This window comes from Pogoniulus pusillus, chromosome 9, assembly GCF_015220805.1.
Source record: "Pogoniulus pusillus isolate bPogPus1 chromosome 9, bPogPus1.pri, whole genome shotgun sequence".
NCBI classification, from domain to species: domain Eukaryota; kingdom Metazoa; phylum Chordata; class Aves; order Piciformes; family Lybiidae; genus Pogoniulus; species Pogoniulus pusillus.
In genome coordinates this window covers 2,347,324-2,370,843 of record NC_087272.1, presented here as the reverse complement: position 1 = coordinate 2,370,843, position 23,520 = coordinate 2,347,324, and the positions used below count along the sequence as shown (strand labels likewise).

Below are 23,520 nucleotides of genomic sequence, written 5' to 3'. Positions count from 1 at the left end.
CTCTTCCAAGAAATCAAGAGTTCAATTCCAGCACTGCTCAGGCTACAGCTTGAGTGCTGTGTCCAGTTTTGGGCTCCTAAATTCAAGAGAGAAGTCGAGGTGCTGGAAGGTGTTTGGAGAAGGGCAGCAAGGCTGGGGAGGGGCCTGGAGCAGAGCCCTGTGAGGAGAGGCTGAGGGAGCTGGGGGTGTGCAGCCTGCAGCAGAGGAGGCTCAGGGCAGAGCTCATTGCTGTCTGCAGCTGCCTGCAGGGAGGCTGTAGCCAGGTGGGGTTGGGCTCTTGTGCCAGGCAAGCAGCAATAGAACAAGGGGACACAGTGTGAAGTTGTGTCAGGGCAGGTCTAGGCTGGATGTGAGGAGGAAGTTCCTGGCAGAGAGAGTGATTGGCATTGGAATGGGCTGCTCAGGGAGGTGGTGGAGTTGCCATCCCTGGAGGTGTTGAAGCCAAGCCTGGCTGGGGCACGTAGTGCCATGGTCTGGTTGGTTGGGCAGGGCTGGGTGCTAGGTTGGACTGGCTGAGCTTGGAGCTCTCTTCCAACCTGCTTGATTCAATGATTCTATGAAAAAACACTCTCCTCTCTCACTGCCTTCAGGGTTGTGATGAAGACATAGCATGCAGTGGAAAATATTACTTGGAGATCTCTTCCAACCTGGTTCATTCTATGAATCTATGAGCAACCTGTGCCAGTGTCTCACCACCCCCACTGGAAAGAACTCTTTCCTAGCATCTTACATGAACTCCTGGAACTCAGCTGTGATTTTAGGAGCTGATCTAGCTCCTTGCCATCATGCTCTATGATCCTCTTCATGATGGAGTATGTTAGGCTGAATCACAGCAGAGCAAGCTGAACATATTAGACAAGGAACAGCCCTGTCCTAGGGCAAAAACTTAGAATCATAGAATCAAGCAGGTTGGAAGAGAGCTCCAAGCTCAGCCAGCCCAACCTACCACCCAGCCCTGCCCAACCAACCAGATCATGGCACTAAGTGCCCCAGCCAGGCTTGGCTTCAACACCTCCAGGCACAGCGACTCCACCACCTCCCTGGGCAGCCCATTCCAATGCCAATCACTCTCTCTGACAACAACTTCCTAACAACATCCAGCCTAGACCTCCCCTGGCACAGCTTGAGACTGTGTCCCCTTGTTCTATTGCTGCTTGCCTGGCACAAGAGCCCAACCCCACCTGGCTACAGCCTCCCTTCAGGGAGCTGCAGACAGCAACGAGCTCTGCCCTGAGCCTCCTCTGCTGCAGGCTGCACACCCCCAGCTCCCTCAGCCTCTCCTCACAGGGCTCTGCTCCAGGCCCCTCCCCAGCTTTGCTGCCCTTCTCTCAACACCTTCCTGCACTTCAACATCTCTCCTGAATCGAGGGGCCCAGAACTGGACATAGCACTCTAGGGGTGGCCTGAGCAGTGCTGAGCACAGGGGCAGAAGAATCTCCCTTGTCCTGCTGCCCACACTGCTCCTGAGCCAGCCCAGGATGCCATTGGCTCTGCTGCCCACCTGGGCACTGCTGCCTCAGCTTCAGCTCCTCTCTCCCAGTACCCCCAGCTCCCTCTCTGCCTGGCTGCTCTCAGCCACTCTGGCCCCAGCCTCTAGTGCTGCTTGGGGTTGTTGTGGCCAATGTGCAGAACCCTACCCTTGTCCTTGTTCAGTCTCATCCCATTGGCCTCTGCCCACCCATCCAGCCTGGCCAGGTCCCTCTGCAGGGCTCTCCTACCCTCCAATAGCTCCACAGCTGCTCCTAGCTTGGTGTCATCTGCAAACTTACTGATGCTGGACTCAATCCCCTGCTCCAGATCATCAGTAAAGATGTTGAACAGATGTTGAACTTGTCCCTCTGAATGTAGCCTTTCAATGCAACTTTGCTGCTTCCTTACTCTTCTCTTGTGCTAGAACAGGAAAAACCTCTTGGGTCTTTCTTCCTATTAAAAAGATCTTCTACAAGACTTTGGGGTTTGGTTTTGAGGTTCTGTTTGGTTGTTTTGTTATCCTGTTCTCCAAAGATGACATAGCTTTTCCTGGTAACCAGAAACCCTGCACTAACTTTTGCCCTCAATTTATTCCTGGAGAACTTGAATTCATTTGCTCTTGTGCCAACCTTGTCCTCTAGCCCTTGACAACGACGCATTGATTCACGCTCTGTGTGTGTTTATGAAGAGAGAACACATCCTCCTCTCAATCTTTGTTTTCATAGGCTAACCAGGCCAAGCTTTTCAGTCTCTTCACACACAAATCTGCTCTCTTTTATGGTTTATTTTGCTGTACCCATTCCACCCTGGTTTTAACAGAGCTCAGGCATATATATTTTGCAGGTGAAATCCAATCTATCCTTTTCCTGGTAGCATTAATATCTTTGAATCATAGCATCATAGAATCAGTCAGGGTTGGAAGGGACCACAAGGATCATCTAGTTCCAACCCCCATGACATGGGCAGGGACACCCTACCCTAGATCAGCCTGGCCTTAGACACCTTCACCTCCTTGCATAAACAACAGTAACACAGAACTGGAGGCAGACCTAGGCACAGTAAGCTGATCCCAAATGTTCTAAGGCAGGAAAATGCTTGAGAGAGGTAAGGATGTAAAAGAAGAAAAGGACATTTATTATGTTCAAAAAGAGCAAAACAAAGAAAAGCTCTGAAAATCATGGAATTATTCCTTCTCCAGCTCCACTAGATAAGCTCCACCTAGCTTGGTGTCATCTACAAACTAGCAATGCAGGAAAACACACTCAAGGCAGGGCAGGAGCAAGAAACTAGTAATTGCTGCATAAACTTGTGACCTTATTGCTGTCTACAACTACCTGAGGGGAGTTTGTGGCCAGGAGGAGGTTGCTCTCTTCTCTCAGGTGGCCAGCACCAGAACAAGAGGACACAGCCTCAGGCTGTGCCAGGGGAGATTTAGGCTGGAGGTGAGGAGAAAGTTCTTCCCTGAGAGAGTCATTGGACACTGGAATGGGCTGCCCGGGGAGGTGGTGGAGTCGCCGTCCCTGGAGCTGTTCAAGGCAGGACTGGACGTGGCACTTGGTGCCATGGTCTGGCCTTGAGCTCTGTGCTAAAGGGTTGGACTTGATGATCTGTGAGGTCTCTTCCAACCTTGGTGATACTGGGATACTGTGAACTTGTGTGACTTCACAGCATTTTCAAAGGTATCACTTTCTCCAATTCACTGGTTTAAATGAGCAGGCCACCAAAGTACAATCCCACTGCAAGTGACAATAACCTTTAGATGATATTAATTTTCTATTACCAGAGTGTCCTAGTGGAAATCTAGTGTTTAAAGATGAAAACAGAAGGGCACAGTAAATTCAGACAGCAGGGCCTGGAATTTACAAACAGTATCATATAATCACTGAATGGGTTGAAGTGACCTCCAACAGTCATCCAGTACAATTCCCTCTGGCCCCAATAGAGACACTCGCAACTACAGCAGGTTCCCACAGCCCTGTCCAGCTTCACCCTGACTATCTCCAGGAATGGAGGCACAACCACAGAATCACAGATAGAATCAGTCAGGGCTGGAAGGGAGCACAAGGAGCAGCCAGTTCCAACCCTCCTGCCATGCCCAGGGACACCCTACCCTAGAGCAAGCTGCACACAGCCTCAGCCAGCCTGGCCTTAAACACCTCCAGCCATGGGGCCTCAGCCACCTCCCTGGGCAACCCATGCCAACCTCTCACCACTCTCCTGCTCAACAAATTCCTCCTCACATCCAGCCTGACTCTCCCCACCTCCAGCTCTGCTCCATTCTCCCCAGTCCTGGCACTATCTGATATCCTAAAAAGTCCCTCCCCAGCTCTTTTGTAGCCCCCTTCAGATGCTGGAAGGCCACAAGAAGGTCACCTGGGAGCCTCCTCTGCTCCAGCCTGCACAGCCCCAACTCTTTCAGTCTGTGCTCACAGCAGAGCTGCTGCAGCCCTCTCAGCATCCTCCTGGCCCTGCTCTGGACACACTCCAGCATCTCCACATCCCTCTTGTAATGGAGGCTCCAGAACTGGATGCAGTACTCCAGGTGGGGTCTCAGCAGAGTGGAGCAGAGTAGGTGGGGAGAATCACCTCCCTGGGCAACCTGTTGCAGTGTTCCACCACCCTCATGGTGCAGAACTTGCTCCTAACATCCAATCTAAATCTGTTCTGCTCTAGCTTGGAGCCATTGCCCTTGTCCCGTTCCTGCAGATTTTTGTGCACAGTCTCTCTCCATCCTCCTTGTAGCCCACTTCAGGTACAGGAAGATTGCTATTAAGTCTTCTCAGAGCCTTCTCTTCTCCAGGCTAAACAACCTCAGCTCCCTCAGTCTGTCCTCAGAGCAGAGCTGCTCCAGGCTAAACAACCTCAGCTCCCTCAGTCTGTCCTCAGAGCAGAGCTGCTTCAACTCCCTGAGCATTTTCATGGCTCTCCTCGTGATCTACACATGAGGGGAGTGTTGTGTTTGCATCAGGAACAGTGTGGCCAGTAGGACAAGGGAGGTTATTCTTCCCCTGTACTCAGCACTGGTCAGGCCACACCTTGAGTGCTGTGTCCAGTTCTGGGCCCCTCAATTCAAAAGAGATGTTGAGGTGCTGGAAGGTGTCCAGAGAAGGGCAACAAAGCTGGTGAGGGGCCTGGAGCACAAATCCTATGAGGAGAGGCTGAGGGAGCTGGGGCTGTGCAGCCTGCAGAAGAGGAGGCTCAGGGGTGATCTTATTACTGTCTACAACTACCTGAAGGGGCATTGTAGCCAGGTGGGGGGTGGCCTCTTCTCCCAGGCAACCAGCAATAGAACAAGGGGACACAGTCTCAAGTTGTGCCAGGGTAGGTATAGGCTGGATGTTAGAAAGAAGTTCTTCACAGAGAGAGTGATTGGCATTGGAATGGGCTGCCCAGGGAGGTGGTGGAGGCACCGTCCCTGGGGGTCCTCAAGAAAAGCCTGGATGAGGCACTTAGTGCCATGGTCTGGTTGACTGGCTAGGGCTGGGTGATAGGTTGGACTGGATGAGCTTGGAGGTCTCTTCCAACCTGGTTGATTCTATGTGGATTTTATGTGGGTATGCAGCAGTGCTGGACCTAAATTGCTTTTGTTAACATTCTGAGTGTGGTTATATCTAAGAACAACTGCACTGTGCAATGCTGTGCTAGTTTGAGCCTAGCTGGGATATTTTGGTGAGAAGAATGAGATGCTAGGCTGTAAAAAGGAAACAATGGTGAGGGCTGCTGCACTCATAGGCTTGCTGAGATGGATAAAGACAAGAACACAAACACAGATAACAGAGTTGCTCTCTCTGGCTCTGGCTGTCTCCATTCTCTCCCTAACCTGCTGTCTAATCCTTCTGCTTCCTAACCCCCCTGGCCAATTCTCCAAACTCACCTTGAAAGTAAGGCAAAGTCTGAGTAAGGTAGAGGGGGGGAAAAAAGGTGGCAGGGTGGTTGGGAGCCCCTCCTGGGCACTCTGGTTTCTGGCAGGGCTGTTGTGTGTCTGTATCACCTTTAACTTCTCTATTCCGGTCTCTAGCTGTAACTGTTGTAACTCTCTGCTTGTATCTTGTGCTGAGCTGTGAATACAAAGCTTTGTTTAATTTCCAGCTTGGCTGAGTCTAGTCTGAGTGATTTACTTAAGTGTGGAGGGGCAGGTAACTCCCAAACCATCACAAATGGTTTATATGCAAAGAAACTGCACTTAGAATCAGAATCACAGAACTATAGAATCAGTCAGGGTTGGAAGGGACCACAAGGATCATCCAATTCCAACCCCCCTGCCATGGGCAGGGACACCCTACCCTTCATCAGCCTGGCCAGAGCCTCATCCAGCCTGGCCTTAAACACCTTATTGACCTCTAATCCTTTGGCTGACAAATGTCCATGGAAGAACCCATTTCATTCTTTGAAGAAGGAAAGATCTCAATGTAACTTTCATCCTTTCTTCAAGTAGTGCCAGGACTGGGGGGAATGGAGCAAAGCTGGAGATAGGTAGGTTCAGCCTGGACATGAGGAGGAAGTTGTTGGTGATGAGAGTGGTGAGAGGCTGGCATGGGTTGCCCAGGGAGGTGGTTGAGGCCCCATGGCTGGAGGTGTTTAAGACCAGGCTGGGTGAGACTGTGGGCAGGCTGCTCTAGGGTAGGGTGTCCTTGGGCATGGCAGGGGGGTTGGGACTGGCTGCTCCTTGTGCTCCCTTCCAACCCTGACTGATTCTGTGATTCTAATTTGCTGTTGCCCTGCTCTTGCTATTAATGTGGTGAAATAACAGAACTGAAAGTAAGGAAAACTCTGACTCATCTCAGGGGGTTGGAACCAGATGATCTTCAAAGTCCCTTCCAACTGAAATCAACCTGTGAATCTGGTCTATAACCTGTCCTTGTAGAACTCAACAGCTCTGCACCCTCTCCATGCTGCTTTACCCAGTGTTAAGCACTTGCTGCTTCCTTGTGCTTATTATTTCATACCTTAATTGTGCTGATGCAGAAGAAGCTTTTCCTTATCTTCAGGTTTTAAAGATTTCCTTTTGTTTGGCTTAGTTGTTCTCTTTCTTCATGATGTTTACATCATGAATAATCATGTTTATGATTCTATGACTCCCTTCATGAACAGTCATATTACCTGTCCCAGAAGCCTGCTAAAAAGCCTCCCACTACTAACAACAGGTTTGGGTATCAACCAGAAGTGACTTCTAGGGGTTTTTTAAAGGACATGGCAAGGGATTTTAGACAAAACACAAAGTACTCCAGTATGAGAGATTTCAGAAGGGAAAAAAATGACCTTAAAAACATCCTCTAAAAAGAAGTCAGCTCCAGTCAAATGTGAAATCTCAAGATACTGAGTTTAAAGATTTGTTTGGCATTTTTTGCTTGATGGGGGTGTGGGATTTTTCTTTTCATTTTCTTTTCCATTTATTCATTGAAGTGCTCCTGTTTCAAATAAGCAGGACAAAACAGTGAAGTCCAAGAACCTGTCATTCTATTTTGATTAACCAACATTCATCCCTCTCCCCCCAGCATGGCTGAACTCTTTCTTAGCTATTGCTTCCTGTTGGCAAAGGCAAGACCAGCATGAAAACTGTCAGTGAGCCCAAAAAACAGGATTCATGGTTCACAACAATGTTTGTTTGACAGTTACCTCATTTATAATGATCCAGTGACAGTCAAAGGCCACCAAATTAGTCTCCACGACCTGAAATAGAGAACAAACCAGCCATCAGTCAACATACTTTGGAAAGCCAGAAATGAAATGGATGTTCCCTTCAAGTGACAAAAAAAAACCCCAAACACTTCTCAAAGACCTCTGTCATTCAGCTGAGGAGAGAGAAACCTTCTGCAAAGTTCTGCAGCAGCACTGGTGTCGTTGTTTGCTTGCTAATTCAACTTGGAAGATCCATTTCACTGCCAACATCACAGAAAACAATCTCATGGAATGGTTTAGGTTGTAAGAGACCTCAAAGATCAGCCAGTTCCAACCCCCACCCCCACCTTAGGGACAACTCCCACTAGAGCAGGTCACTCAAGGTCTCATCCAACCTGGCCCTGAACACCTCCAGAGAGGTTGTGGAGCACAGAATCATAGAATCATGGAGTGATTTAGGCTGGAAGGGACCTCAAGGATCATCCAGCTCCAACCTCCCTCCCATCATAGGAAGGGACACCTCCCACTAGAGCAGGTTGTGATCAAAGGACGTGCCATAGGACAAGGGGGCAAGGGATGGAAACTGCAGTACAGGAAATTCCACCTCACATGAGGATGAACTTCTTTACAGTGAGGGTGACCAGAGCCCTGGCACAGGCTGCACCAGAGAACTTGTGGAGCCTCCTTCCCTGGAGCCTTTGCAGCCCTGTCTGGATGTCTTCCTGAACAACCTGTGCTAGATTCTCTGCTCCTGCTGTGGTGGGAGGGGGTTGGACTGGAAGCTCTCAGAGGTCCCTTCCTGTTGGTGGGAGGGGTTGGACTGGAAGCTCTCCAGAGGTCCCTTCCAAACCCTAACATCCTGTGAGCCTGTGAGTGTTGATATGCTTGAGGGTAGGAAGGTACTGGAAAGAGATCTGGACAAGCTGGACTGATGGGCCAAGGTCAACTGCATAAGCTTTAACAAAGCCAAGTGCTGTGTCCTGCACTTGGGTCACACCGACCCCATGCAACGTTACAGGCTTAGGACAGAGTGACTGCAAAACTATATGGCAGAAAGGGGGCCTGGGGGTGCTGGTTGACAGCTGAAAGGGAGCCAGCAGTGAGCTCAGGTGGGCTGGATCAGGATTAGCATGTGGCAAGCAGGATTAAGGAGGTGATCGTGCCCCTGTACTCAGAACAACTCAAATCCTGTACTCAGTTTGGGGCCCCTCACTACAAGAAAGTACACTGGAGTTGCCAGAGTGTGTCCAGAGAAAGGCAACAAGGCTGGTGAAGAGTCTAGAGAAGAAGCCTTAGGAGGAATGTTTGGGGGAATTGAGATTGTTTAGTGTGGGGAAGAGGAGGCTGAGGGGAGATCTCATTGCCCTCTACAACTACATTGAAGGAGGTTGTAGTGAGGAAGGGGAGGTCTGCCTCTTCTCCACATATTAGGTGACAGGATGAAAGAAAAGGCCTGAAATTCTGCCAGAGGAGGTTTAGATTGGACAATGGGGAAAAACAATCATTCCTGCAAGAGAGATGAGGCACTGGAACAGACTGCCCAGGGAGATGGTGGAGTCACCATCCCTGGAAGTGTTCACAAAACCTGTGGCCATGGTACTTTGGGCTGTGCTTTAATGGCCATGGAGGTGTTGGGTTGATGAGTGGACTCGACTTTGGAGGTCTTTTCTAACCAGAACAATTCTATGAAAAACAACCTGGCCCAGGCTCAGTGCACAGAGGGCCTCTAATCCACCTCCCACATCTTCTGCTTCCTTTTGCTGAAAAATTATTCTGGGAGCTGCCTCCATCCTGGACTTAAAAATGTATTTCCTAGCTGGTCTTTTATTCAGCCCTGTTACTCCATCACACTCCTGTGGTGAGTTGTGCTTGATTCACTTGCACAGTGGAAACAGAGGGGAAAAGCTATGCCTGATCTGCTTTCATTAGCTAGGAAAGAAACCATCAACAGGAGAATCATAGAATCAAGCAGGTTGGAAGAGACCTCCAAGCTCATCCAGCCCAACCTAGCACCCAGCCCTGCCCAACCAACCAGACCATGGCACTAAGTGCCCCAGCCAGGCTTGGCTTCAACACCTCCAGGCACAGCGACTCCATCACCTCCCTGGGCAGCCCATTCCAATGCCAATCACTCTCTCTGACAACAGCTTCCTAACATCCAGCCTAGACCTGCCCTGCCACAGCTTCACACTGTGTCCTCTTCTTCTGTTGCTGCTTGCCTGGCAGCAGAGCCCAACCCCACCTGGCTACAGCCTCCCTGCAGGGACTTGTAGACTACACAATGTTCAGTGGTGCCACTGTCTACTGAGTTTGCTGTTTTGCCTCCTTAAAAGAGTCACTGCAGTTTCAGATGGAAGGGGTGATAACAAATAAGGGATGATAGCTGAAAGAGCCTGGCTGGTTCTGGTTAACAGTGACCACATAAGACAGCCTCAGCAGAAGCATTTGGTGCATCCATACAGAAGGTTTCTACAACTAACATGTCCAGAAAGTTAAAGCAAGGATTTGTTATCTGAGAGGTGATCTTGTTCTGGTGGAAGTTCACATCTGAGCTCATACCAAGTGAGCTGGCCTCAGCTTATGTTTTGTGTCAGGCAACAATGAGTGCACAAAACAACGACTGCAAAGGCAGACAGGCAGCAATGAAAAACAGTAAGATCATCTCCTGTATATTAGAAGCAATAAAGCAATTTGATGAGGGCGTGTAGGAGGTAAAGGCTTTAAGACCCCAAGCACCTGAACAGAATGCAAGTTTCAGATTCATCTGCCAGTCCTGCTGGCTGTGTGACAGGAAGCAGCACTGTGCATTCCTGAAAGGCAAGGGACAGATTGGATATTTCCATACAAGACAGCAGGCAGGTGAATGCTTTGTTTGTGCACCTCACCTCTGAAGCTAAACAGAGAAAAAAAAAAACCAGACTGTGCATTCCCAATGAGCTCTGAACACCAAAATGCCACAGATATTAAATGGAGAAATCACAGAATCAGTCAGGGTTGGAAGGGACCACAAGCATCACCTAGTTCCAACTCCCCTGCCATGCCCAGGGACACTCTACCTTAGAGCAGCCTGGCCAGAGCTTCATCCAGCCTGGCCTTAAACACCTCCAGGGACGAGGCCTCAATCACCTCTCTGGGCAACCCATTCCAGGATCTATGATTCTATGATCCTAAACATAGCTGCCAGATGGAAGAGTATTTGGATGCAGCATCATCTATAGAATCATAGGATCATAGAATGGTTTAGATTGCACGGGACCTCAAGGATCATCCAGCTCCAACCCCTTGCCATAGACAGGGACACTTCTCACTAAAACAGGTTGCTCAAGACCTCGTCAAACCTGGCCTTAAACAGGTGGAGCACAGAATCACCAAATGTAATCAAAGTCCATAGGCATTTCAGCTGGGCTGGCCCCATCCTCCTCTTGTACCAGTTCCCCTTGATTTCTTCACACTGTCCAGCTGTGCTCATCCCTGGCTTGCTTCAGGGCAGCAAGCTGAGGGCCCTCATTAGCTCTCCATCCCTCTGCCTCCAGTGAGCTGCCTGTCCCGGGTTGGGGGAAGTTGCCCCCGGGGAGAAGTGGACTCCTGTCCCGGGTTTGGGCTGATCCCTCCCCCGGGAAGAAAATTCACAACACAAACCCCCCTTTCTTTTTTGAAAGTCAGGGAAAGATGAAATTGTATTTTCTTATAGTGTAACAACGTAAAGAGAGATAATAACTAGAGAAGGAAGGAAGGGAAAAAAACCATACCATAACCTTAAGGGAGATGGGGGAGGGGTCAGGCGGCGGTGAAGCAGCAGAAGCAGCAGCAGCCAAAACAGCAGCCGGGGAAGATAGGCGAAGCTGCAGCAGCAGAAGCCAGCGGGAGAAGGGGCAGAACAAACTGTGCTTCTAGACGTTAAGTTCTTGATGCTCCAATGAAATTACAGTAATTTATCTATTGTTGCCATTTATGTGGCCTATCCCTGGAATGTTCATCTCTCCCCTATGTCTGAGCTAGAGGAGCAGCTCAAACGGCCACACTGGCCCACTGTTTGTCACCAGACTATTAACCCCTTCCCCCTTCCAATCTAGTTTAAAGTCCTGCCAATTCCTGCCCCAGGATCCTTTACCCCCTCTGGGACGAGTGCATCCCATCAGCTGTTTGCAGCTCTGGTGCCTTGTAAACTGAGCCGTGGCTGTAGAATCCAACCCCTGTTGATGACACCAGCCCCAGAGCCATGAATTCAGCTGTTGGCTCTTCCTATGTGCCCCCTTGTCCATCTCTGATGTTAGAGGGATAGAGGAGAACACAACCTGAGCTCCTGATCCCTTTAGCAGCTGCCCTAAGCTCCAGAAGTCTCCTTTAACTGACTGTGAGCCTCTCATTGTTGCTTCATCACTGCCCACCTGAAAGACCAGAAGTGGGTAATAGTCTGAAGGACTCAGAGGTTGGGAATTTTACCTACAGTGTCTCTTACCTGGGTACCAGGGAGGCAGCAGAGCTCTCTACGAGGTGGGTTCCGTCTGCATATCAGCCCTCTGCTCCCGTCAGGAGGGAGCCTCCTCTAACAGTGACCCTTCGAGGGCTCTGCTCGGGAGTGGCTCTGATGGCTGGCCCGAGGCAGCCTGGCTTTGGTGCAGCTGCTGGCCTGAGTCCTCGTCCTTGCTGACAACCTGTCCTGCTGCAGAGCCTCACGCCTATTCTGCGAGTGCACCGTGGGCAGTGTGCTGCTAAAAGCAGTGTGCCTGCTCCCTTGGCATTTGCTCTGTCAGACGGAGCCCTGCTCCCGCTGACCCTGCCCATGGGGGTTACGACATGGAGGCTGGCAGGCTTGCTGCGGGAGGGTGCGGGGCCCTCTGCTCCACTCGGAGCTACCTCCAGTGCAGGTTTTTCTGGGGGAGGTTACACTATGGAAACAGTCAACTTCCCTTTTGCAGTCTCTTACAGTTTGTAGTCTTTCCACCTCTTCTTTCAGCTCAGCCACCACGTTCAGGGGACCTCTGACCTGCTCGCAGCTACCGCAGCTGCGGCGCCTGCCGCCCTGCAGGGCGAGTGCCAGGCTGCAGCACCTTGCCGCCAGCTGCCTGACGCCTGCCCGTGGGCACCGTTTGGGCGGCCACTGTTCTTCTGCTGGCCTCTGCCCGAGGAGCAGCCGTGCCTTTGGGTAACCTCGCTGCCCTCCCGGCCGTCTGCGCTCCCCTCCACCGTTCCTGCGGGCGAGCAGGCCGCGCCGCCGCCGCCGCCGCTCCTCACAGCCTCGCTCCGCGCTCCGCTCCTGTGGCGCAGTTCCCGCGGCCGCCGCTGCCCTGCGGCGCCACTGCGCTCAGGCGCCTCAGCCCCCCGAGCCTGCTGCTCCCTCCTCCTCCTCTCCTCAGCAGCTCCGGGGCGGGTGGCGGATTGTGGCCCGAAACGGAGGGCGAGAGAAGGCCGAAGCCAAGCCCCGAGCTGAGCTGCGCCGCCGCCGCTCCTCACAGCCTCGCTCCTCACAGCCTCGCTCCTCACAGCCTCGCTCCTCACAGCCTCGCTCCTCACAGCCTCGCTCCTCACAGCCTCGCTCCTCACAGCCTCGCTCCGCGTGCTCGTGGCGCAGTTCCCGCGGCCGCCGCTGCCCCTGCGGCGCCACTTGCGCTCAGGCGCCTCAGCCACCGACCCTGCCGCCCCCTGCCCGCTTCTCCTCCCGTCAGCAGCTCCGGGGCGGGTAGCGCCTTGTAGCCCGAAACGGAGGGCAAGAGAAGCCGAAGCCAAGCCCCGAGCTGAGCTGCGGCCGCCCCCGCTCCTCACAGCCTGGTACGTGCTGGGTTCTGTTCGGTCACCCAGCCCAGCCTAGCACCCAGCCCTGGCCAAGCAACCAGACCATGGCACTAAGTGCCCCAGCCAGGCTTGGCTTCAACACCTCCAGGCACAGCAGCTCCACCACCTCCCTGGGCAGCCCATTCCAATGCCAATCACTCTCTGCCAACAACTTCCTAACAACATCCAGCCTAGACCTCCCCTGGCACAACTTCACACTGTGTCCCCTTCTTCTCTTGCTGCTTGCCTGGCAGCAGAGCCCAACCCCACCTGGCTACAGCCTCCCTGCAGGCAGCTGCAGACAGCAATGAGCTCTGCCCTGAGCCTCCTCTGCTGCAGGCTGCACACCCCCAGCTCCCTCAGCCTCTCCTCACAGGGCTCTGCTCCAGGCCCTCCCCAGCTCCATCGCTGTGAAGCAACACAAAGCCCACACTGTGCTGCAGGGATGGCATTTCTGCCGTGCCAGTGTCTACCTTCAGTGTGCAGGAGAGTACCTAAGCATAACAACATGGCCACTCTGACTCTCCCCACCTCCAGCTCTGCTCCATTCCCCCCACTCCTGGCACTCCCTCACAGCCTCAAAAGTCCCTCCCCAGATTTTTTGGAGGCCCCTTCAGATGCTGGAAGGCCACAAGAAGGTCACCTGGGAGCCTCCTCTGCTCCAGCCTGCACAGCCCCAACTCTTTCAGTCTGTGCTCACAGCAGAGCTGCTGCAACCCTCTCAGCATCCTCCTGGCCCTGCTCTGGACACTCTCCAGCATCTCCACATCCCTCTTGCAATGGGGGCTCCAGAACTGGATGCAGTACTCCAGGGGGGAGAATCCCCTCCCTGGCCCTGCTGGCCACACTTCTGCTGCTGCAGCCCAGGCTCTGCTTGGCTTTCTGGGCTGCAAGTGCACACTGCTGGCTCCTGGTGAGCTTCTCACCCACCAGCACCCCCAAGTCCCTCTCCTCAGGGCTGCTCTCCAGCCACTCACTGCCCAGCCTGCATTTGTGCTGCCATGGACTTTGCCCTTGGTCTTGTGAACCTCCTGAGCTTGGGCTTTGTGCCCACCTCTGCAGCCTGCCCAGCTCCCTCTGGATGGATCCCTGCCCTCCAGCCTGGCTGCTGCACCACACAGCTTGGTGTCATCAGCAAACTTGCTGAGGCTGCACTCAGTGCCTCTGTCCATGGCACCCACAAAGCTGTTGAACAAGACTGGTGCCAGGACTGATCTCTGAGGAACTCCATCTGTCAGTGGCCTCCACTTGGCCATGGAGCCACTGACAGCCACTCTTTGGGTGCAGCCACCAAGCCACTTCTTTATGCATCCAGTGCTCCACCCATCAAACCCATTTGTCACCAGCCTGGAGACCAGGATGTGGTGCAGGACAGTGCCAAAAGCCTTGCTTAGCTCCAGGTCAATGCCATCAGTTGCTCACCTCCTCATCTATTCATGTTGTGACCTGTTCATAGAAGGCCACCGGGTTTGTCAGCAGGATGCAGTGACACTGAAACACAGCCATTAGAAATCCACAGCAGCAGGCATGAAACATTTATCCTTAGCATCTTGGTAACTTTAGGAACGTGTTCATGGCAAAACTCCACTATTAGTATAAATCAGAACTCTGCTTCACGAGGAAGGTGTTTGCCTTTGGTAAAGACAGATGTTGCCAAATGTGGATGAAGCAGAGATTCTGTGGAGTTCTGTTTGGTTGGGCTTGAGAGAGTCTTCTCCAGACCAGGTAAACCACCTGGTGATGTGACGACTGCATGAAGGACTGAGAAGTGTCTCCACAAAGATAAGGCCATCCTGAAGGACCTGCCTGATGTGCCAGCTCTGCCACCCAGCTAGCACCCCTGGCAGTCACCTATGTGTTGTGATGTGACTAGGGCGTGGGCTAGATGGAGCTATGATGAGTGAACCAGGAGCAGTACAAAAGCCATGAGCAATACCAGCTTACTGGGGGCAGCAGCTCAGGCTGGAGGCAGCGACCACTGCCCAGGATGCCTCTCCCCCTGTGCAAAGAAGGACCATGGGGTGGTACCTATCTCTCCTGCTTTCCCTTTCTCCATTCTCTCTCTCCCTCCTTCCTCCCTTCCTTTCTTCCTTCCTTCCCTTCCTTTTCTTCCTTTCTTCCTTTCTTCCTTTCTTCCTTTCTTCCTTTCTTCCTTTCTTTCTTTCTTTCTTTTCTTTTCTTTCTTTCTTTCTTTCTTTCTTTCTTTCTTTCTTTCCTTTCTTTCTTTCTTTCTTTCTTTCTTTCTTTTCTTTCTTCTCTTCTTTCTTTTCTTTCTTTCTTTCCCTTCCTCTCCCTTTCCCTTCCTTCCTTCCTTCCTTCCTTCTTCCTTCCTTCCATCCTTCCTTCCTTCCTTCCCCTTCCTCTCCTTCTTCCTTCCTTCCTTCCTTCCTTCCTTCCTGTCTTCTTCTCTTTCTCACTTTCTCTTTTCCTCTTTCTCTTTTTTCTCCACTGTCTCTCTCTCTTCCTTTCTTTCTCTCTTCCTCTCTCTCTTTCTCTCTCTTCCTCTTTCTCTGTTCCTCCCTGCCTTCTTGCCTTTATCACTTTCTCTTTTCTCTCTCTTTTCTCTCCTTCACTTTCTTTCTCTCTTCCTTACTTCCCTCTCTTCTTGCCTTCTTCTCTTTGTCACTTTCTCTTTTCTTTTTCTCTTTTCCTCCTTCACTCTTCTTTCCTCTTCTTCCTTTCTCTCTTCTCCTCTCTTCCTCTCCACTCTTTCTCTCTTCCCCTTTCTTCTCTCCCCTCTCTCTCTTCCTTCTCTTTTCCCTTCCTTCTCCTTCCTACTTCCTTCCTTCCTTCCTTCCTTCCTTCATTCCTTCCTTCCTTCCATTCCCTTTCCTTCCTTCCTTCCTTCCTTCCTTCCTTCCTTCCCTTCCTTTCCCTTCCTTCCATCCTTCCTTCCTCCTTCCTTCCTTCCTTCCTTCATTCCTTCCTATCCTTCCTTTCCTTCCTTCCTTCCTTCCTTTCCTTCCTTCCATCCACTTCCTCCCTTCCTCCCTTCCTCCCTTCCTCCCTTCCTCCCTTCCTCCCTTCCTCCTTCCTCCCTTCCCTTCCCTCTCCTTCCCTTCCCTTCCCTTCCCTTCCTTCCCTTCCCTTCCCTTCCCTCCCTCTTCCCTTCCCTTCCCTTCTCCTTCCCTTCCCTTCTCTCCCCTCCTGTTCTCAGTTTTGTTTGCCTTTACCAAAGAGTCCTGCCTTGGTGTAAGGCCTTGTTTGTGTCTTGATTTCTCCCATGGAAGTGTTCCCACAAGCACTGTGCCTCCCTCCCAACTTCCAGACCGAGACAACACCAAGGGAGGCTTTTGCATAGAACAGCAAAACACTGTCAAGAAGACAAGCGATGAGCAAGGCCAAACATCTGCACTGGCAAGCAAATCCAGAACTCCTGAATCTTTGCAAGAGCCCAACAATTTGTCACAACTCTTTCTACTGTTCATGCTCAAAGCTTCGAGTTGCCTATATGCAAGACCACCTAAAGCAAATAAAGCAGTAGTAGTGCAGGCATGCAAGAGTTTTGCCATGTGTGACAGTAAGCAAGAAACAAAGTAGCTTCCCAATAGAAAGGGGCATGGAATTTCATGGGAAGTGACATTAAAGTTCTCTCAGTTGCTTCTTCCTTACAGAGAGGGCCTCGAGCTGAGGCTGGGCAGGTTAGATTGGACATTAGGAATGAGTTTTTCACAGAGAGAGTGGTCAGGGACTGGAGTGAGCTGCCCAGGGAGGTGGTGAAGTCACCCACCCTGGATGTGTTTAAGGGTGGTTTAGATGTGGTGCTTAGGGCTATGGTTTAAGGTGAATCTTGTAGAGTAGGGTTCTAGGTTGGACTTGGTGATCTTGAGGAGCTTTTCCAACCTGGATGTTTCTGTGATTCTCTGATATGGTCCCACAGGTGTGGGATTGATCTACATTGTGAGACACAGATAGGAGCCCAGAGTGTGCGATTGATCTACATCTGCAAGATACAGATAGGAGCCCAGAGGTGTGGGATTGCTCTACATCTGCAAGATACAGATATGGAGTACTTCTGCCAAGATACAGGTATGAGCTCACAGGTGTGGGATTGAGCTACATCTGCAAGATACAGATAAGAGCCTACAGGTGTGGGATTGCTCTACATCTGCAAGATACAGATATGAGTATTTCTGCAAGATACAGGTATGAGCTCACAGGTGTGGGATTGAGCTACATCTGCAAGATACAGATAAGAGCCTACTGGTGTGGGATTGCTCTACATCTGCAAGATACAGATATGAGTACTTCTGCAAGATACAGGTATGGGATTGATCTACATCTGCAAGATACAGATATGATGGGATTGATCTACATCTGCAAGATACAGATATGAGTACATCTGCAAGATACAGATATGATGGGATTAATCTACATCTTCAAGATACTGTGATACTGTGATACTGTGATACAGATATGATGGGATTGATCTACATCTGCAAGATACAGATATGATGGGATTGATCTACATCTGCAAGATACAGATATGAGTACATCTGCAAGATACAGATATGATGGGATTAATCTACATCTGCAAGATACAGATATGAGCTCACAGGTGTGGGATTGAGCTACATCTGCAAGATACAGATATAAGTACTTCTGAAGGATATAGATATGAGCCCACAGATGTGTGATTAATCTACATCTGCAAGATACAGATATGATGGGATTGATCTACATCTGCAAGATACAGATATGAGTACTTCTGCAAGATACAGGTATGAGCTCACAGGTGTGGGATTGCTCTACATCTATAAGATACAGATAGGAGCCTCCAGGTGTGGGCTTGCTCTACAGCTACAAGATACAGATAAGGAGCCCAGACGTGTGGGATTGCTCCTACATCTGCCAAGATACCGATATAAGTACTTCTGAAGGATACAGATATGAGCCCACAGATGTGTGATTAATCTACATCTGCAAGATACAGATATGATGGGATTGCTCTACATCTGCAAGATACAGATATGAGAACATCTGCAAGATACAGATAGGAACCCACAGGTGTGGGATTGAGCTACATCTACAAGATACAGATATGAGTACTTCTGCAAGATACAGGTATGAGCTCACAGGTGTGGGATACAGATAAGAGCCTACCGGATGGGATTGCTCTACATCTGCAAGATACAGATAAGAGCCCACACGTTTTGGGATTGCTCTACATCTGCAAGATACAGATAAGAGCCCACACGTGTGGGATTGCTCTACATCTGCAAGATACAGATATGAGTTCACAGGTGTGGGATTGCTCTGCATCTACAAGATACAGATATGAGTACATCTGCAAGATACAGATATGAGTTCACAGGCGTGGGATTGCTCTACATCTGCAAGATACAGATATGAGTACTTCTGCAAGATACAGGTATGAGCTCACAGGTGTGGGATTGCTCTACATCTATAGATACAGATATGGAGTACATCTGCAAGATACAAATATGAGTACTTCTGCAAGATACAGGTATGAGCTCACAGGTGTGGGATTGCTCTACATCTATAAGATACAGATATGAGTACATCTGCAAGATACAAATATGAGTACTTCTGCAAGATACAGGTATGAGCTCACAGGTGTGGGATTGAGGCTACATCTACAAGATATAGGTATGAGCCCACAGGGTGTGGGATTGAGCTACATCTACAGATACAGATATGATGGGATTGATCCACATCTGCAAGATACAGATATGATGGGATCGCTCTACATCTACAAGATACAGATATGAGTCCTTCTGCAAAGATACAGATAGGAGTTCACAGGTTGTGGGATTGCTCTGCAGCTACAAGATACAGATATGAGTACATCTACAAGATACAGATATGATGGGATTGATCTACATCTGCAAGATACAGATATGATGGGATTGATCTACATCTGCAAGATACAGATATGATGGGATCGCTCTACATCTACAAGATACAGATATGAGTTCACAGGTGTGGGATTGCTCTACATCTACAAGATACAGATATGAGTCCTTCTGCAAGATACAGATAGGAGTTCACAGGTGTGGGATTGCTCTACAGCTACAAGATACAGATATGAGTACATCTACAAGATACAGATATGATGGGATTGATCTACATCTGCAAGATACAGATATGAGTACATCTGCCAGACACGGATCTGAGCCTACAGGTGTGAGATGGATCTACATCTGCAAGAACACAGAGCAGAACCCTCATAATGTAAACCTAAGAAATTGTTCTGGGTCATTACAAGTCACCTCCACACACATGCAACAAGTCAGACAGGTCTTGCAAATCCCTAAGGAGCAGCCATGCTGCATGTGTGCTCAGAGGCATGCAAAATCTGGCCATGCCAAGTGTTTCTTGTTTGAAACAGGGTTGGGGGAGAGCTCCTGGGCTCCAGTTTTGCCTTTGCTCCAGCTGGGACTGCTCTGCAGCAAGCCACTTAGATGCCATAATGAATTTCTCAAAATGGTGAAAAGTGTCTCCAACTAGAGCTGGCCTCACTGCTAATTTTCTGCTCCACCAGGAGCTCTGCCAGTGACTGTGAATTCTCCTTCTGCTGTGCCACCACCGAGCAAACCACAGTATCACAGTATCACAGTATCACCAAGGTTGGAAGAGACCTCACAGATCATCAAGTCCAACCCTTTACCACAGTGCCCAAGGCTAGACCATGGCACCAAGTGCCACATCCAACCTTGCCTTGAACTGCCCCAGGGACGACGACTCCACCACCTCCCCAGGCAGCCCATTCCAGTGTCCAATGACTCTCTCAGTGAAGAACTTTCTCCTCACCTCGAGCCGAAATTTCCCCTGGCGCAGCCTGAGGCTGTGTCCTCTTGTTCTGGAGCTGGCCACCTGAGAGAAGAGAGCAACCTCCTCCTGGCCACAACCACCCCTCAGGTAGTTGTAGACAGCAATAAGGTCACCCCTGAGCCTCCTCTTCTCCAGGCTAAACAACCCCAGCTCCCTAAGCCCTCTCCTCGTAGGGCTTGTGCTCAAGGCCTCTCACCAGCCTCGTCGCCCTTCTCTGGACACGCTCAAGCATCTCAATGTCCTTCCTAAACTGGGGGGGCCCAGAACTGAACGCAGTACTCGAGGTGTGGTCTGACCAGTGCAGAGTACAGGGGCAGAATGACCTCCCTGCTCCTGCTGACCACACCACTCCTGATACAAGCCAGGATGCCACTGGCTCTCTTGGCCACCTGGGCACACTGCTGGCTCATGTTCAGGCGGGTATCAATCAGTACCCCCAGATCCCTCTCTGTCTGGCTGCTCTCCAGCCACTCCGACCCCAGCCTGTATCTCTGCATGGGGTTGTTGTGGCCAAAGTGCAGCACCCTGCACTTTGAGCTATTGAACCCCCATCCCATTGGCCTCTGCCCATCTGTGCAGGCGGTCAAGGTCCCGCTGCAGAGCCCTTCTGCCCTCCAGCTCAGTCACATCTGCCCCCAGCTTAGTGTCATCTGCAAACTTGCTGATGACTGACTCGATGCCCTCATCCAGATCATCTATGAAGATGTTAAAGAGGATGGGGCCCAGCACTGATCCCTGAGGGACACCACTAGTGACTGGCCGCCAGCTGGATGTGGCACCATTCACCACCACTCTCTGGGTCCGGCCCTCCAGCCAGTTCCTAACCCAGCACAGAGTGTTACCATCCAAGCCATGGGCTGACAGCTTAGCCAGCAGTTTGCTGTGGGGGACAGTGTCAAAGGCCTTGCTGAAGTCCAGATAGACCACATCCACAGGCCTCCCCACATCCACCAAGCGGGTCACCTGATCATAGAAGGAGATCAGGTTAGAAAGGCAGGATCTGCCCTTCCTAAACCCATGCTGGCTGGACCTGAGATCTTTGCCATCCCTCAGGTGCGCAGTTATTGGCCCCAAGAGAACCTGCTCCATCAGTTTCCCTGGCACTGAGGTCAGGCTGACAGGTCTGTAGTTCCCAGGTTCCTCCATCCGACCCTTTTTGTGGATGGGGACCACGTTGGCCATTTTCCAGTCTCCTGGAACCTCTCCGGTGAGCCAGGACTGCTGGAAAATGATGGAGAGTGGCTTGGCCAGCTCAGCTGCCAGCTCTCTCAGCACCCTGGGATGGATCCCATCTGGTCCCATGGACTTGTGGGTGTCCAGATGGCTCAGCAGGTCCTGAACTAATTCCTCATGAATTTCCAGGGGAACACACTGCTCCCCGACCCCATCCCCCAGTTTAAGAGGCCATTTGCCTCCTCCTCCTCTCTCCTTACTGTTGAAAACTGAGGCAAAGAAGGCATTCAGGACCTCTGCCTTTGCTTCATCATCAGTTATAGTGTTCCCCTCCTGGTCCAGTAAGGAGTGGAGGGTCTTCTTGCCCTTCCTTTTAGCACTGATACATTTATAAAAGTGTTTTTTGTTAAATTTCACGGAAGTGGCCAGCCTAAGTTCTAGCTGGGCCTTAGCCTCTCTAATTTTTCTCCTACATAGTCTGGCTACCTCCTTAAACACATCAGGAGAAGCCTTCCCCTCCTTCCAGAGGCGATACACCCTCTTTTTCTCCCCCACTTCCTTCAGGAGCTCTTTGCTCATCCAGGCTGGTCGCCTCCCCCTGCGGCTCATCTTTCGGCACGTGGGAACTGCCAGTTCCTGTGCCTTCAAGAGCTCCTGTTTAAAGTAAGTCCAACCATCCTGGACCCCTTTGTTCTCAAGAACTGCTGCCCAGGGGACATTGGAAATAAGTTCCTTGAGCAAATTGAAGTTTGCCCTCCTAAAGTCCAAGGTGTAGGTTTTGTTGAGGTGCCTCCCTACCTCCCTGTATATTGAAAACTCCACTAACTCGTGGTCGCTACACCCTAGGCAGCCTCCCACTATCACATCTCCTACCAGCCATTCTCTGTTGGAGAGCAGCAGGTCAAGCTGAGCTTGACCCCTAGTAGGCTCGTTTAACAGTTGGGTCATGAAGCTGTCCTCCATGCACTCCAGAAATCTCCTGGACTGCCTCCTCTCTGCTGAATTAAGTTCCCAGCAGATATCTGGCAGGTTAAAGTCACCCACAAGGACAAGATCTGAAGATCTTGAGACAGCCTCCAACTGTTTGTAAAATATCTCATCTGTTCCCTCATCCTGGTTGGGTGGTCTGTAACAGACTCCAACCAGGATGTCAGATTTATTAGTCCTACCTCTGATTTTAATCCACAGGGTCTCTACCCCTTCATCCCTCACTTCTAGCTCAATGGCATGGAGTGACTCTCTAATATACAGGGCCACCCCTCCTCCTCTTCTCCCTTGCCTATCTCTCCTGAAAAGGTTATATCCCTCCAGTATAACAGCCCAGTCCTGTCTGTCGTCCCACCAAGTTTCTGAAATGGCAACTACATCGTAGTCCCCCTGGTGGACCAGGACTTCCAATTCCTCCTGTTTGTTACCCAAGCTGCGTGCATTGGTGTAGATACACTTCAGCTGGGCTCTCGATTCAATTGTCCTTAGTTTCCTTCCATCTCTCTCCTTCTCAGAGAGAGTAATTTCCTCACCCACCCCCTTCAGACCTAGTTTAAAAGCCCGCCTAATGAGCCCTGCCAACTCCAGTGCCAGGACTCTCCTGCCCTTCCTAGATAACTGCACCCCATCACAAGCCAGCAGGTCCGGCGCAGTAAAAGTTCCCCCCATGGTCAAAGAACCCAAAACGCCGCCGCTCGCACCATCCCTTCAGCCATTTGTTGATATCGTAGGTTCTGCTATTCCTCTCTGTGAACTCCCTTGCCACAGAGGGAACTGAGCAGAACACCACCTGCGCTCCCCGCCCCATCTATCAATTTCCCCAGGGCTTTAAATTCCTTTTTAATTGCCCTGGTCCCCTTCTTTTCAATTTCATCGCTGCCAGCCTGTATTACCAACAAGGGGTAATAATCAGAGGGCTGGATTAGGTTTGGGAGTCTCCTGGTGATGTCCCTAACCCGGGCACCAGGAAGGGAGCAGACCTCCCTGTGAGACGGGTCGGGACGACAAATGCGTCCCTCTGTCCCCCTCAAGATGGAGTCCCCGACAACTACAACTCTTCTCTTTTTCTTGTTTTTTTGTGGAGCTAGTCACCACAGTTGGTGGTGACTGCTCCACCCTAGGCAATGTCTCAGTGGGGTGATCCTCATCGCTCTCACCCTCTGTACCCTCTGCATGCAGCGCCTCATACTTGTTGCGCAAGGGCAGAGGAGGAGAAGGAGAGGGCCGGGGATGATTTCCCTTACTTCCCCTGACAGGGATCTGCACCCATCCCTCACTGTTTCCAGGGGCAGATTCCTTAGCAGGGGGGATCTGCAGAGCCTGCACCCACAGATCCAGCTCCCTTTCATTCTCCCTTATTGACCTGAGCCTGGACACTTCGTCCTTCAGCTCGGCCACTTCATCTTTCAGTTCCGCCACCAAGGTGAGAAGGAAGTTCACCTGCTCACACCTGGTGCAATCGTTCTCCCCCCTCCCCTTCAGCAGCAAGCGAGAGGCTGTAGCACTCCCTGCATCCAGTGGCCTGGACTCCTGTGTTTTACCAGGTCACATCAGTCTGTGTGCACACGCTCCTCCTGCCCTTTGTAGCACGAGTGACAGGCATAGTGCACAGAGATACTGACAGTCAGAAAGAGGGAAGGAAAAAAAAAAAAAAAAAAAAAAAAAAAAAATCTCCCAGCCGCAGCTATCCCTGCAGAGCTTTTC

General features: G+C 50.9%; 1 protein-coding gene across 1 annotated transcript in view; it reads right to left on the bottom strand.

Moving 5' to 3' along the window:
- Window positions 1–23,520, bottom strand: part of GRID2 (glutamate ionotropic receptor delta type subunit 2) — a 1,033,277-nt gene that overhangs the window by 278,294 nt on the left and 731,463 nt on the right. The window contains exon 5 of the mRNA XM_064148337.1: window positions 7,087–7,140. Within this exon, the coding sequence (XP_064004407.1) occupies window positions 7,087–7,140 (54 nt within the window). The remainder of the gene's footprint in view (window positions 1–7,086; window positions 7,141–23,520) is intronic.